The sequence below is a fragment of the Labeo rohita genome, chromosome 8 (genome assembly GCF_022985175.1).
Source record: "Labeo rohita strain BAU-BD-2019 chromosome 8, IGBB_LRoh.1.0, whole genome shotgun sequence".
Classification (NCBI taxonomy): Eukaryota; Metazoa; Chordata; class Actinopteri; order Cypriniformes; family Cyprinidae; genus Labeo; species Labeo rohita.
In genome coordinates, this window is record NC_066876.1 from 13,100,571 (window position 1) to 13,117,041 (window position 16,471).

Genomic DNA, 16,471 nt, shown 5'->3' on the forward strand with positions numbered 1-16,471 from the left:
AAACACAATTCTTGCTTCATCAGTTCATCAGATTTCATTCTGATTAAAACAAAAAGTGTGAGTTAGTGAATGAGTGACAATGAATCATCTGGTGAGTGAATGAGTGACTGAATGAATTAGGTGCATTAGTGGCTGACATTATGAATATTGTGTGAATGACCTAGTTAGTGACTTTTGAGCGAGGGAGTGTGTGAACAGGCGCTTGAGTGAGTGAGTTCAGACAGGAACTGGGTGTGCGAGTTATAAAAAGCGTCTGGTGGTGAGCACTACTCATTATAGTACCTTTAAAAACGCCAACTGTACTATGTAGACAACAAAAGTCCTCAGTCATCCATCAAAATGTGTGTCAGGTTTGCTGAGATTTTTTATAAATTGTAATGCCATTAGTGCTGTGTGAATCTTTGATTGTATTTGAACCACAGCAGAAATACTTTCTTGACAAAAAACCGCATGTGGTTCAGTAATTCACTCATAAACATCTTTACTGGACACGAAACCACATTCACATGAACACAACACAATGGATGATTACATTAATGCAGTCCAGACTGCTTCACATACACATCGGATTTGGAGGTTCATTGTATTAAAGTAAGTACAATAATAGCCTCTAGTTATGTCTTTGGTTAGTGTAAACATAAGAGTGCAAGTACACGCTCACACACAGCGCGACAGACGTGCGCTCACGCTCAGTATGCGTGGCGTCTCTGTTTCATGTCGGCTCTGCTAAAGCTTTATTAGGTTGTAAAGGCAGTGAGAGCTTGTCAAAAAATCTTTTTTTTAATCCCCTTGATTTCGACACTGAGCATCGCCAGCATTCCTCATGAAATCACTCTTTCCATTTGTTCAGCTCGTACCATGCGATCCAGCAGTGAGAGATCAGACAGGTGAGGTGTGTAGTTTAGGACTGTCTCCACTGCTAGACAACAAGCTATAGCCATTAAAGCACCTGCTTTATAGCAAATCCACTGCCTTGAACAATATATTACAGTTAAAACTGTATTTACATCAATGGCTATATTTAGTGTTCATATTTTCTGTTAACATTTTGATCACTTTTGATTAAATGAATGCACACTTAGTAAGCATAAGAAACATTTTGGCACCAAACTGCATGGTAGTGTTTATTGCAAAGAAATGCACCTGTTGAACATGATCCTAAATAAACTTTTCATTATAAAGGCTTTCTTAAAGTGATAGTTCAACCATACATGAAAATTACCCCGTGATTTACTCACCCTCAAGTTCTCCTAGGTGTATATGACTTTCTTCTTTCAGACAAATACAATCTGAGTTATATTAAAAAATATCCTGGCTCTTCCAACCTTTATAATGGAAGCGAATGGCTGTTGAGATTTTGAAGTCCAATAAAGTGCATCCATCCATCATAAAAAGTGCTTTGCACGGCTCCAGAATAGTGCGTTTGTGTAAGAAAAAAAAAGAGTGGCGTTCCAGCGGCTGATGTAGGATGTAGAAATAACGCAGGCATAGGCAGTGTGTTCCACTGGAGCGCCACTCTCTCGTGAAGCTAAAGATTACGGTTTATAACGTTTTAAATATGGATATTTTTCTAACACAAACATTGATTTACTTTAGAAGTTATTTATTAACGCTCTGGAGCCGTGTGGAGCACTTTTTATGATGGATGGAAGCACTTTATTGGACTTCTAAATCTTAACACCCATTCACTGCCATTATAAAGCTTGGAAGAGCCAGGACATTTTTTAACATAACTCCGATTGTAGTTGTCTGAAAGAACTAATAAACCTAGGATGGCTTGAGAGTGAGTAAATCATGGGGTAATTTTCATTTTTGGGTGAATAATCCTACGGTACCTGGTCTCATGGCAAAAACGTACCTGGGTGCACTTTTTCATGAGACGCGAAATACGTACCAATAAGTATATCACTGCAGTTTCCAACAAAAATGTTCACTGAGTGGTGCTAAAAGAGTGTTTTTTTTCCCCCCTGGAACAGATGAACTTACATAGGGTACGTTTTATGGTAAAGGCTAGATGGTATACAGATGTACTGTACAATAATTGCTGTTTTTGCATTATTGTAAGGGGCAGATTTAGGGTTGAAGTAGGTGTACATGTTAATTTCATTATTAGGTAATATAATGTAAATGTAATTTATTTGACGTTTTAAGGGGGTCCTATTATGCTTTTTCACTTTTTGAATTTTAGTCAGTGTGTGGTGTGTATGTTTGGCCATAAAAAAGATCTACAAAGTTACAAATCTCAAAGTCCACTCCAAAGGGAGTTTTTAAAAAAATCCCTTTCCTACAATTACAAGGAATGGCTCCTTTGGACTACAGAGGTTGTTTTCCGCATGCTGTGATGTCACTACTTGGCCCATTAGAATATCATTAAAATATTACAGACATTTGAATGGTTAGGGGGTGGGTAGAGACGAGGTGGGGGATTGGCCTAACTTCAGCGATGCAGCGCAGAGAGCAGCTTCTGAGACGCTTCAATGAGCCGCAGTGCGGTGGGTATAAACACAAGCATTGACTAGAGTGGCCGCGTCAGAGCCATAGCGCACCGCAGATGTGAGTGTTTTAAAAAAAAACGCATAAACTTGCACTAGACTAGGCTAGGCTAAACAGTGATGATGCTCTCTGATAATGTTAGGCTGCTTTTAGCCTTATGCTGGAGTTAGTTTTGGGCAATGAAACTAAATATGTAAATAATAAAAAAAATAGCACAATAATATCATGTATTGGCGATCTTGCAGGCTGACGACAGGACCCAACGCTACTATAGTGTATTATGTACTCGCCCTCCACGCATCCTTGGTGTATATAACCTTATTCTTTCAGACGAATACAAATGGAGTTATATTAAAATTTATCCTGGGACTCCCAAGCTTTAGAACGGCATAGACGGGTGTTTCTCTTTATCAGTCCAAAACAAGTCCAATAAAGTGCATCCATCCATAATAAAAAGTGCCTCATACGGCTCCAGGGGGTAAATTAAGGCCTCCTGTTGCAAAACGATGTGTTTTTGAAAGAAAAACATCCATATTTAAAACGTAAGAAACCCTTTAATCTACAATCAGTTGTACACAGAACTTGCTTCTTTGACAAGGGTTGTGGCAGTACTGAAACACTGTCTAAGCTGCTTGCCAATCACAACGCAGTGGGACAGCTAACCAATCACAACAAATTTTGTTTGTTGTGATTGGCCTTCATTAAAGCCGGAACTAATCGAGCCATTTGTGCCAGGCTGGGAGAAAGGTATTATCCGTTCAAGCTTGTTATGTCTGGCGTTGTGTTTATCTGTGCTACCCTGTCGTATACACCTACCCCAACCCTAAACCTACCCTTACTGTAGTAAAAACACAGTGTTGGTAGCATAATCTGACAGGTAGCATTATTTGTCAGAACACTGGAAAGTGAAACATATGGAGCTGTAATCATAACTGTGTACGAAAAAAGATTAAGAAAACAAAGTGCTCTCTGTTTTACTGCCTCTAGTGTTCACTTCTTTTGCAATCTGCAGTGATATGTGACCCTGGACCACAAAACCAGTCATAATTTTTTTTACATCATCTGAAAGCTGAAAGCAAACAAGCTTTTCATTAATAGGACAATACTTGGCTGAGATACAACTATTTGAAAATCTGGAATCTGAGGGTGCAAAAAAAAAAGCAAAAGCAAATATTGAGAAAATCGCCTTTAAAGTTCTTAGCAAAGGATATTACTAATCAAAAAATAAGTTTTGATATATTTACTGTAGGAAACTTACAAAATATCTTCAGGTAACATAATCTTTACTTAATATCATAATGATTTTTGGCATAAAAGAAAAGTCGATCATTTTTACCCATACAATGTATTTTTGGCTTTTGCTAAAAAATATACCCGTGCTACTTATGACTGGTTTTGTGGTCCAGGGTCACATATGTACTTTTTTGGTACATATTTTGCCCCTCATGAAAAAGTGTCCCCGGGTATGTTTTTCTCATGAGACCAGGTTGGAATAATCCCTTAAACAGTTGACTCCTTAAACAGTTGATTTTGAAAATACGTAGATTTTCAAATCTCCCGTGTAGTTCAAAAGCAATAAACCAACACAAGTCTTGCTCTGATCACAGGGGAAATTTACCGTGGGAAGCAGTGATATCCTCCAAAAAACACACAGACAATTTATAATTCATTCATGTTTAACCACTGTTGAATCATTCTACCTAACAAGACTTTAGTTAAATCACAACACAGAGACCATTATTTTCAACAGTCTTATCACAGTACTCTATCACACATGCAGTGAGAGATTATTGATCTAGTGATTCAGCTCACACACATTACTCATGAAACACTGGCTTGACACAAATGCTTCTGTTCTGGACAGTCCCACGCACAGGAAGCTAGTGTCCCAGGATTAATTAGATAATCACTCAAACTATGACCAAAGGAAATGTGTAGCGCAGGGACATGTAAAACAAATTGGTTACCAATGTTCTTCAAAATATCTTCTTTTGTGTTCAGCAGAAGAAAGTAAGTCGGAAACAAGGTTTGGGTGAGTAAATGATGGCAGAATTTTCATTTTGGGGTAAACAATCCCTTTTGGCATGTTTCTGGATGTGCTCTTTTAGCAGGTTCCTTTCATTTAGCCTAATGGTCTTTGAACAAAGACACATTTCCATCAACAAACATCACCGAAATAAACATCCCTCACAAAACCTAAAAAGCCAGCAAAACAAACCTTAGTCTCTATAGTTACATGCATGCCAGCATGGTTTTGATTTGGAAGGCTTTAAAAATGCTTTAAAAAGAACAAAGAAAAAAGAAATGACTGCTCATTTAAATAATTTGTTTTTTGAGGGAATTACGCTTTATATGAGTTTCTTGTTTATTTAATGGAAGTCTTTGTTTAGGAGGATTATGACAAGCTGCAAAGGTTAGCAGATCTTATGCAATGATCAAAAGTATGGTGAGCTGTCAAATGTGGGTTAGCTGATGAATAACGTGTGTAACGTGCTGTGTAAAATCCAATGCTACGGTGAACTCCTTGCTATTTTTTTATTTTTTTTTTACAGCAAATACTCTCTAAAAACATGCTGTATTGGTTAACTTGTCTACATGCCATCTGTATCCATTTTTGATCGTTTTCCCATGGAAATTTGGCAGACAGATGCATCCTCGACTGAGTTGTAGCATCTGCGCACACACGCCAAATAAGCTCCTTGTTAAACCAAATCATCTTTCCCTTCTCAAAAGACCTCAAGGCTTATGGTTCCAGCATTCAGAACCACTTTTCTTTTGGCGCAAAGCTCTCAATGTTTCAGAGCTGAAAAGGGATGTAAGGGGATGATGCAAACCAAAATGGATTTCCATGGTTAGTCCTGGCAGTTCTGAACTCTGGGGTTCTTGTGTAACACGGCTCACCGAAAGACAAAACCGCAAACACAGCAGAAAAAAAAAAAAGTGGTGTTTGAAAATTTTCCTCCAACATATTAAGAAACACTTCTGTTCCATTTATAAAATATAAAAGGATGATTCTGGGCAGAAAAAATGTCTCGGAAGAAATTTACGTATCAATCAAACCTCACTGTTCAGAATAAACAAATTCTCACAAATGACCTGAAAGATGTAGGGATACATTCTCCTTGCATGCACACCGTTTTAAATTCCCACTTGCAATGGAAACACAGGATACAAGTTGAAAGCTTAATTATATTTCCAAAACCATTAGACACTCTAGCATATATAGTATAAATTAGGCCTAAAATATTAACGAGACAGGCTCGACAGTCATTTTTGGGCCAAAACAATTCTCTCCTTAGGAAATTTACTTTCTGCCACCAGCTTGGTGCTGAATCTGCCAGGCCAGACCGGGTCATAAATATTAATTTACGATGTTAATTACATTCAGTCTAGCCGATTTGTCGAAAGCCAGATGTTGGCTGATGAGTGTGAATTTTCTGCTTGATCCTAAAGTCGTTGTTGTACTCCTTTTTTTTTCTTGGCACCTTAGTCAAGCAGAATAAAATTCTTGAAATATGCTAATCTTCCAAACATATGAAATAACTTCTATTAACACAAACGCACACAAGCACCCACACTCCTGACTGAACATCAAAATAAACAAAACGAGGCGAGGATTGATGTTTTCCTACCAGCTGATGCGTCAGAACGATCCGGATGAGCGGCTCAGTAGACAGATTGAGTGACAGGGCAGGAGAGGGTTCCACCTTCAGAGAAATAAGATGACTGGCCATCTGGATCTTATGATCTTTATAATCCACTGCTTCATTTATCCTGCAGAAACGGACAGTAAGTTATTGTCCACACCTCAACTACTGTACATAATGAGCTAATAAATGATGCTAATGACAGCTATCTGCAAAGAACTAATATCATACCAATAATAACTAATAATAACTAATTGAAGTATTAAGAAAATTATAAACATAGCTAAAGAGAAAAACAGCAAGATTGTGATTTTGTTTTTATAGTTTAGTTCATTAAACTGTTGTCTGTTTTGCTCTTCTAATCCACCTTAAGTAAGCTTATGGGTGAGACTTCTGGTTCATTAGCCTCTATATGAAAATAACGAGAAGGATAACAACGTGCAGTAAACCGTAAACCTGTTTGCACTACAAACCAGTGTTCATAATTAAGATAATAAATTAAAATAATATGGTAAGACACACAAATTTGCAGCAAAGCAAGCTGTTTTGTAGAGCTAAAAATAGCTAGATGCGGAAAAGACTGGGAGCCAGACTCATAAAATGTACAAATGGCCGCGCCTGGTCTTACGGGAAGAAAAAGGTGGATAGTTCCAAATTAAGTCACAGCAGAATCAACTGTTCCGCATTTCAGAGCAAAAGCAGTTGCGTTTGTTTTGTTCCTGTGTTAATCAATGTTTCTAAATGTATCTGTTGAACTATTGACTCAGTGACTCACTTACTTGTTTCCTTAATGAATGAATCAGTGTTTTTAAGTCAAGTCACCTTTATTTTTATAGTGTTTTATACAACAGAGATTGTTTCAAAGCTTCACAATATTAAACAGGAAGTAGCAGAAATCGAACGAATCATTTGAGTAAGTGATTTAATGACTTGCAGGCTGCAATCGCATTCTCTGAGTAGGTACTTCTTTTGCACTTCATGACTACAAAAAAATATGTTTCATACAGTATAAATTAAGTAATATTCTTTCCACATACTGTTTTTTGAGAATTACACAATTTCGGATGCATTCACTCTTGTTAAAGGGATCATGAACTGGATTTTTTTGTTTAAAAAAAAATCATAACTTAGAAGTAATACACTATTTTCTATCCTGTTTTCGAGCCTCTCTGCAGAACAGTCTGTTTTTATAAGCGGGACACATTCAAGACTCACAACTAAATGCCTGCTGATATGATTGGCTAAAAATTTTGCTTATTAAAATAAGAGATGGACGCTGTTTTGACAAACTCTGCAAATAACATGTTACTTGGGTAAAAATGTATAAATACTCATCAAATGATCTGGAACAGACAATGCAATAGTTGCTCAAACTTATGTGTTGCGACATTACTGTTGGATCCATTCTACTGTAGTCAGACTCAGCACTACATCATCTTTTACTTTCAGTCTCTCTAAACAGCTTGCATCATACTGTCTTGTTTAAAAATGAATCGGTAGTAAAGTAAAGCAAACAAAAACAGGGTTTCAATGACGCAATCAGGAGCTCCTCACTTTACTGTGTTTACACTGGACAGGAACGGCGTGACTATATACAACAGAACCCATTTTAATTGACGATTTTGTCTACATTTGGATGCAGCATGGACTGACACAAATCTCTGACAGTAAACTGATGTCCGGTTCTATTTCTGACAACCCCTTTAAATGAATCAGAGTTTTTGGACAAATTGGCTGAATGAATGATTCAATGACTCGCTTGTTTTCTTGCTAAGGCTGGCCACACACTTGAAGATTTTAAGCCCGATTTACACCCCTGAGCTATTGATGGGGGGTGGGCGTGGCCCAATTCTAGTTTCTTGTCACCTAGCCTAGCTGCCTTTAAACTGTGCATGCATGTAGTATTTGTTATATATGAGTCAGATTTAAGAACATGTCTCTGAAATGGTTTTCAGAACTGTCCTGGAGCACCCCAGCACTATCTCCCTCATCAAACACACACGATTCAGCTCATTAGTAGAGTATTTAAGACCTGAAGTGGGTCAGAAAAGGTAAAGAGAGTGAGAAAATATGATGCGTGTCAGATCCACGTCATATTTAGCAGTGGCAGCTCTAAGTAACAGCAGCCAAATAACCTAATAACCCAGCTGCTGTGATGTCTGTTAATCAAAAGAAAAAAGAGCAAATTAATAACTTTTGTAGCTTTAAGGTTTCATCAATATTTAATTTACAATTTAGTGTTTGATAACTTTATTCAATTTCTGTACATTTTCTACTTGCTGAAGGGCACGGGTAGCTAAAAATGACATTTATTATAATGGGTTTATGTGAAGATTGTTTTAAGTTTACTTAAATTAGAAGTCATTTTTTAAAAGTTTAATAAATGTTAAAACTGATAGCTCTAAACTATACTGTAATGTTAAACGGCTAGTCAATGGTTAAATATTAGGGGAAAAAAAAGAACAATTTCATAGAGACATACTTGCCTTCAGTCAAGTACAAATATTGAAAATATACTGTTTTTAGGTTGTTCGTACTTTAATTTGAAGATTGAATGTGAACTTATTACAATATAAAAGTATCTTTAAAAACTTTAATGTTAGGTGGGATTAATCTCACCTAACATTTTTTTTTTTTAAATTAAAAAAATTGCAATTAATTAATTAGGATTTTTTTTAATTGATTGACAGCACTAGTAAGGATGTAACACACCACTAATGCACAAACTGACAGTCTGTCTGGAACATTATATAGTTGACGGTGCATACAAAACGTTTGTATTGACTTTATTTTTCTCATGTTGACAAGAATTTATCCTGCAGCAGCTCTCAGCTCTGTTGGCCAGTTCAGTTACATAAAAGGTCAGCAAAGTTCCAGAGCTATGCTAAAAAAAATTAATTGAGATAAGTAGTGATCATGGCTGTGTTAAGATGGAAAAGAGAGTGTTATCAACTGCCTTAATGGCTGGGAGTATCAGACGCAGAGTCCCAGATGAGAGACAACCACAGTGATAAAGACATGCTCGCAAGAACATGATGTACAACAGGAAACACACACACACTTTACCTCGTTTGTAGAGGGCTGATTTTTTTGTAGTAGTTGTGCATTTTGTGGTAGAAAAGTCCCACGATCGTGGTCTGAGCTGAATGGGGAAACAAACATACACAAGTATTAACATTTAAACACACAGATTTTTGAAGAATGTGTTGGGCTGCTGTTGAAATGCACAGAGAGGATAGACTCATTATCACAGACACTGCATGCACTCCTCACACTGCGGCTCTAATGGGAAAGATGTGTGTTCACAAACAGACGTGAGATGATTGCGCTAGGAGACCACCATGTGTGTGAGGGGGAAATATGTTACACTCTACTTCAAAAATGTTTCAGCCATTAAATGATAAGCACACAGGGCCATTTCCTTTTGAGTTCAACTCCAGTAATAGCATGAAAACACAATCATTATTATTATAATTAGACAGGAAATTGGGTAAATAAGTGTTGCAGACCATCGGATATGGCAATATAACTTCATCAGGGTCTGAATTAGAGCCGCACAATTAATAGTATAAATAATTGACATTATGGCTGGGATCAAAGTATCATTTACAGTGAAACCAAACATTATTCAGACACCAGATATAATTTTTTGTTTTTTATTTACTAGTGGGTGCAGGACACTATAGTTAATTTATGTAAGTGAGAATAGAAAAATAAAATAAACTGTGACATATCATATCCAAAACTTCTTTATAAAGTAGACTACCAGTAAAACAGATAACAATTTGGGACCAAAAATTATCATGACACTTTGACTTGACCATATTTTGCTTAAGTGTTTTTCCTTTAATTGCTAATGCATCTTTTTAGACCACAGACTGAACAAAATTAAGCATTTCTTGGTAACTGGTCAACAAAGTATTAATAGTTGTGTAAATATTGTCATACTAATATATTACATACCTTTCTATCAAAGTCATCTGACATTATTAAGATTAATTTGTTCTGACACAGTTTAACTCTAAGTTATTGTCATATTTTGTTACCATTTTCTAAACTATATAGAATAAACTGTGATAATGTGAGAAATGTTGAAGGTGTCTGAATACATTTTGGTTTGACTGTACAGTTTATTTATTTATACTCTCATTTAGTATTAGCAGAATTTGAGCACAGAAGTTCTTAACAACAACCAGTTAAAAGCAATCTGATCCACCGATGCATTTAAATTAATTAATTTTTATTAATTATTAATTAATTTTATTACTTTATTAACTGATGTCTAAACAAGCCATTAAATGATTCAGCAACTTGAGGAAGAAAAATATTGTTATTATTATTAATATATGAAATATTTCAATTTGTTTTTTTAATTTTTATTTCATATTAGGGCTGTCAAGCGATTAATCACATACAAAATAAAAGTTTGAGTTTGCCTACTATATGTGTGTACTGTGTGTAAATATTATGTATATATAAATAAAACACATTCATGTATATATTTAAGAAATATTTACAAGTATATGTATTGATTATAATTTTTATATAATTTATATTATATATAAATGCAAATATTTTGTACATAACATATTTCTCTTAAATATATACATTAATTTGTATTTATATATACATAATAATTACGCACAGTACACACACATATATTAGGCAAACTCAAACTTTTATTTTGTATGCGATTAATCGCGATTAATCATTTGACAGCCCTATTTCATACACTTTCAGAACTTTTTTGTTTTTCTAATATTTCTAATTTATTTCAGCTTTATTTCAACTACCAAAATCAATTTTTAATAGTTTTAATGTTTTTAGTATCAAAACAAAAAATATTGATTTTTGGTTCATTTTAATTACAACCTGCTTGTGAAAAAAGCACCGTAGTGATGACTGTTTACAGTTTTGGTTACTGTGAAACATGCTGAGAACCGTTGCAACTTATTAGTGTTTTTACAGGTGTTAATGGACCGAATATGCAACATCACCGCGTCCCAAGTAACTCCTCTGAGTTGGGCTTCAGATGAGCTGTGGGCCAATAACCTCACAAACCAAGGGGCAAAATTTCTCTACAAATGTTTTTATTAAGACTAAAAGAAACTTGGCCCAGCGGAAATCCAGAGGCATTCAATGCGCTCCTTCTCTCGCGGTCTTTAATTGGCGTATAAAAGCTCTGCTAGGTTCTGTTAATGAAGTGTACCATATGTCCGGCTGCACAGCAGAAGCGGTTCAGTGGCACGTTAATGCCAGCGCTAGCGTTTATGTGCCATTTCTGATAATAGAGCTTTAATAGATTATTAAAACTGTTTATAATGAACAGAGCGGGGCTCAGGTTCAGCACGGTGCCAGAGGAGCTGAGGGGAGCTGACCCCAAAATGGTGTCAAACAAACAAAACGTTTAATGCCCTCATAATTACCGCCGCCACATGGGAAACATTGCAACACTCGCTCTTCAACTCTTGCTCGCATTTATACGTAAAAGATGGGCAAGCGCACACACTTTCTCTGTTTTTAATGAAACTCTCCTTGAGGGGTTTGAGTGATTGACAGTTTGAGTGATTGACAGTTTTCGTCAACGAGCAGCAGAGTTGATTGCATTGTCCTTTTCAGCCATAAACAACAAATAAACAGACAACAAATAAATGTCCCTTATTCTCCTCTTATGAAAACAACGTGTTCTTTCACCCCAGCCTGAGGTGTCCGAAAGCAATGAGAAGTGTGTGCGCACATTTACTCATAATCAGGGTTTAAATGGGGTAGGAATGATTCAGAACAACAACCTTCTATTCAAAAAAGAAAATATGATTGGCAGTTTGTTTAGCAATCCATTCCATTTCATATGTGTATACTCCAGTTCAGGTTTTGTTTGTTCCATTATGCACATTATGGCTAATTGTGGTCAAGCGAGTGGAAAAGCATTAAAGTTTGCTACTTTAAGCATGATTTATCCCATTAGTCAGTGCCGGATGGCAATACGCGACATAGACGGGCACTGTTCTCCAGGGTGGCACAGGATAACCTGCGCTCTGGTCTGGTGAAATCACTAAATGAAATCAAATCAAATGTGCCTACCCTTATAGTAAACACTCATTAACGTAAATCTGCAGGATCAAGACATGGATCAACACCAGAATTTAGGGTTTTGTGCTTTAAGACATACTCACATTGCATCGTGAGAGCTTCTCCTGGTACTGAGATGTAACTCTTTCCTTGTGTAGGGAACCGGTAGCTTTGCAGGTTGTAGTTCTGAGGGATCTTCATCAGAGAGTAATCTAGACACATTTGAAAACAAAAAAAAGATGTATGTTTACTGTTTCTTTGTTATTGCATCACTTCCTAGAAAGTCAAAAAAAAGGACTAGCATTTTGGTGCCAAGTCAGTGGTACTGAGTACTGACTGTATTTGGACACTGCACAACATCTGAAAGCCAGCTTGTTACAAAATCTCACATAGATTACTCAAGCAACTACACGTGTGCACATTTTGGTGCAATTCTTTGTGAGGTATTAATGTAAACACAGTCAATACTGTTTACTCCATTTGTATATAAGCTCTGTTGTTTGTCATTTGTAACTTATTTTTATTACTTTTTATACTTGAAAGCTACATTGCATTGTTTTATGTCAAAAAAGACAGCAAAGACATTTATATTATGAATGATTTACAGTATATTTTAAGTAAATGCATTAAATCAACTAATTCTGAAAAAACACGTCATAGTTTCCACAAAAATATTAAGCACCGCAACTGGCATATTATAATGATTTCTAAAGGATCACGTGACACTGAAGAACATTCTGCTTTGCTATCACAGAAATAAATTACATTTTAAAATATATTCAAACTGGAAGAGAATCCCGGGTATTAAGACTTGTATGGCTCAATATAATATAAATATTTTTTACTGAAATATGTATTAGAAAACCCATGAAAGTTTACGTTATTTAAAAAAATCCACATTGTTTTATACATATTTTGGACTTTAGGGGGGGCGCCATTATTTTGATGATGTAAAATGGTTGCACTCGGTGAGCTACTGTTACTATTTTTACCGCAACACAACTCGAAAAAATAAAATACAGATACGATGCCGCATTGTGCGGACTTTGGTTGTAATTTTCAGTCGAAGGACAACAAGAGAATCGATGTAAGTCTTCACTGCTTTCCTAGCGATAAGAAAAGGAGAAAAGAAGGGGAAGATGCCTGTGGACGAATAAAACTACCTAAAGACCCACGTCTTTGTTTTCTAAATTTTAGCCCTGATGCCTCTGAGGCTTTTAGTAGAATACAGCTACTGAAAGAGATTACAAACGGCAGAGACAAGGAACGCTTATCGTGAGGTCGCAGCCACTAAAGGAGTTTCTCAGCATAGATTTCACTCAATATCCAGGGTGTTTAGACTCCTTGAAAAACAATGGTACAGCATTTGGTTTAAGTCTACACTACTGTAGACTACTGTAGACTCAGTAGCTGTGGTAATCGTATCAGTATTTTATTTACCAAGTTGCTTATTCCAAGTTGTGCTGCAGTAAAGAAAGCTTCAGGTAGTGCCAGTAGCTCATTGAGTGAACTATTGAGAGAACTATTTTACATCATCGAAATAAAAGCGCCCCTGATAGTCTAAAATATGTATAAAACGATGTGGATTTTTTAAATAACGTAAATCTTTCATTTTTTTTTTTTACTACATATTTCAGTAAAAAACATTGTTTATGTTTTATTAAGCCACACAAGTCTTAATACCGGGGGATCCATTGAAAACAGTTTTTCACAATATTTTTTTAATGTATTTTTAACAAAAAAAAAAAAAAAAAGGTGGTGAACATAACAGGACAGTGTAACTTAAAAGAGAAGCTCACTTCCAGAACAAAAATTTACAGATAATGTACTCTCCCCCTTGTCACCCAAGATGTTCATGCCTTTCTTTCTTCAGTCATAAAGAAATTATTTTTTATTAAGGAAAACATTTCAGGAGTGGACTGCTCTAAACGATCCCAGCTGAGAGGGAAGGGTCTTTTCTATTGAAACAATTTTTATTGAAACGCTGGTCTTATCTAGCTCTGTGTGAACTCTGTGTATTCCATTTCAATACAGTTAGGATATGTCAAAAAATCTCCCATCTCAATTTTCTCCTCTAACTTCTAAATTGTCGTACATCGCTGCAGAAGTACCGACCCAGTGTTTACAATGTGAGCGTGCAAAGAAGACCAAACGCCCTTTACAAAAAAAGTTAAAACAGCGATGTAGGATGATTTTGAAGTTGGAGAAAAAAGAGATGGGAGTTTTTCGACATACCCTAACTGTCTTAAACCGGAATACACAGAGTTCATGCAGAGCTATTTGAGATTAAAAAGTATATAAATTGTAAATTTTTCAAATAAAATAACCAATCGTTTTGCTAGATAAGACCCTTCTTCCCCGACCGAGATCGTTTAGAGCCCTTTGAAGCTGTATTTAAACTGCTTTTTAAAAGTTTAAACTCACAGGCACCATAGAAGTCCACTATATGGAGAACATTGCTTAATTGCTTAAAAAAACATAATTTCTTTACGACTGAAGAAAGAATGACATGAACATCTTGGATGACAAGGGGGGGGTGAGTAAATTAAAACTGGCAGTGATATTAAAGCTGGCACAGAGAATTTTGAAATTAACTGATATAGTACATGCTATTAAAAGTTACTGCGGAGTGCCATTCGAATAATATCATGGAAAGTTCTTTCTCAACATCTCTTGTTCTTGGGTGATTCGTCGTTCTCTCTATTTTTTTATTTTTTTTTTAATCTGTGATCTTGTGTTTATTTAAGCTTCATTCACTGACTGTAAAGGTGAAGCTTAAAAATAGCTCATGCAACTCAAAACGTTTTCTCAAGTGACCTTTGGTTCTCTCACACAGTTTTATCATAGCAAAGGGAGGATCAGAGACATAGTTGACCCTAAAGCATAAAATCTCAGAGGGCCTGATTCAGAATTGAGACTGTAATGAGATTTATCATGTTACATCTGCACAGAGCAGATCAAGCGATGTTACAGCCCATATCTAATTCATTTCATGTTCCATCTTTTTTTTTCTCAAAAGACATGATAGACATGCATATTTGTGTGTGATTTGTTAACTAGGGGTAATTCTCACTACTTAAGTTCAGTTAAAATAAATCTTGTTCTAACTGTCTCTCATATATTTTTAAACGTATCGCATCTTGGAATAAATTAACTTTTTGGAAAAAAAGAAGATTTGTTTAATTGTTAGGAAATAGTCAAAATTAATTCATTCATTTCAATTATTTCATTACAAAAATGTAACATATGTAGGATAAAGTAACTGAAGAAACATAATAGGAAGCAGCTGTTAAATATGTCTATTTAGCTTTTTCAAGTCATGTTTCTTGTCTCAAACCTCAAGTTCCTTCAGTCAGGCCTAATTGTACATAGTGACGCACACCCCGTTCCTATGAGAACATCCTATGGGCATACTTGGACATACTCCACATACTTCAAGCCAGTCATGTATGTAGAGGAAGGGGAGGAAGTGTGAATTTCTAGGAACAGATATTCTAGAAATTAAAGTTTGAAGAAGTGTTTTGGAGCGTGTACTGACCTGCTACAGAGCTCTTGCCCCCTATAGCCAGAGGAGCCTCTGCATCTGGGCCAGACCGAAGCTTGGAGGCCATATGCACCATTACTTTATCCACCGTCTCCACCAGCCCACTGACCACTGGACTCCACTGTTTACCATGACAAAAGACAAGTCCAAAGCATATTACGGCTCACTGAGTTTACACAAATAAGAACCTGATGATTCAGTAGTACCTTCAGCTCCATTTAACATATTTTAGCATGTTTGAATTCTTTCAGTTCTAAATATTCTCCCTCAAAGGAACCGCTGAAATGCAGAAAAAGTCTACAGATTCATCTGGACCTACTCATGAATGAACTGGCTGATAGAATCTTTCTATCTTTCCAATCATCAATCTATCCATTAAACATACCTCATCATTTTCTCTCCAGTCGCTGGCGGTTATGACCTCATCCACGCTCTTCAGTAGAGACTAAAACAAGCAGAGCAGAATAAGGCATAGTTAAAAACGTGTGCGTGCTTGTGTTAACTCCAAAAGAAACAATGAAAATGCTTCTTTTTTTCCCACTGTAATTTACACTACTGTTCAAAAGTTTGGAATCAGTAAGATTAAAAAAAGAAGACTTTTTAAGAAGTCTCTTATGCTCACCAAGGCTGCATTCACTCCATTTGAATTAAAATTAAAAAATACAGTAAAAATAGTAATACTGCAAAATATTATTACAATTTAAAATAACAGTTTATT

The 16,471-nt window shown here is 36.0% G+C and overlaps 1 protein-coding gene across 2 annotated transcripts in view; it reads right to left on the minus strand.

The window, feature by feature from the left end:
- The window catches only part of adgrd1 (adhesion G protein-coupled receptor D1), a 74,437-nt gene that overhangs the window by 38,598 nt on the left and 19,368 nt on the right, over positions 1-16,471 (minus strand). For both annotated transcript variants that reach the window (XM_051118034.1, XM_051118035.1), the window contains 5 exons: positions 16,139-16,198; positions 15,748-15,874; positions 12,314-12,421; positions 9,207-9,282; positions 6,126-6,267 (listed from right to left, as the gene is read on the minus strand). In XM_051118034.1, coding sequence (XP_050973991.1) covers positions 6,126-6,267; positions 9,207-9,282; positions 12,314-12,421; positions 15,748-15,874; positions 16,139-16,198 — 513 coding nt within the window. The remainder of the gene's footprint in view (positions 1-6,125; positions 6,268-9,206; positions 9,283-12,313; positions 12,422-15,747; positions 15,875-16,138; positions 16,199-16,471) is intronic.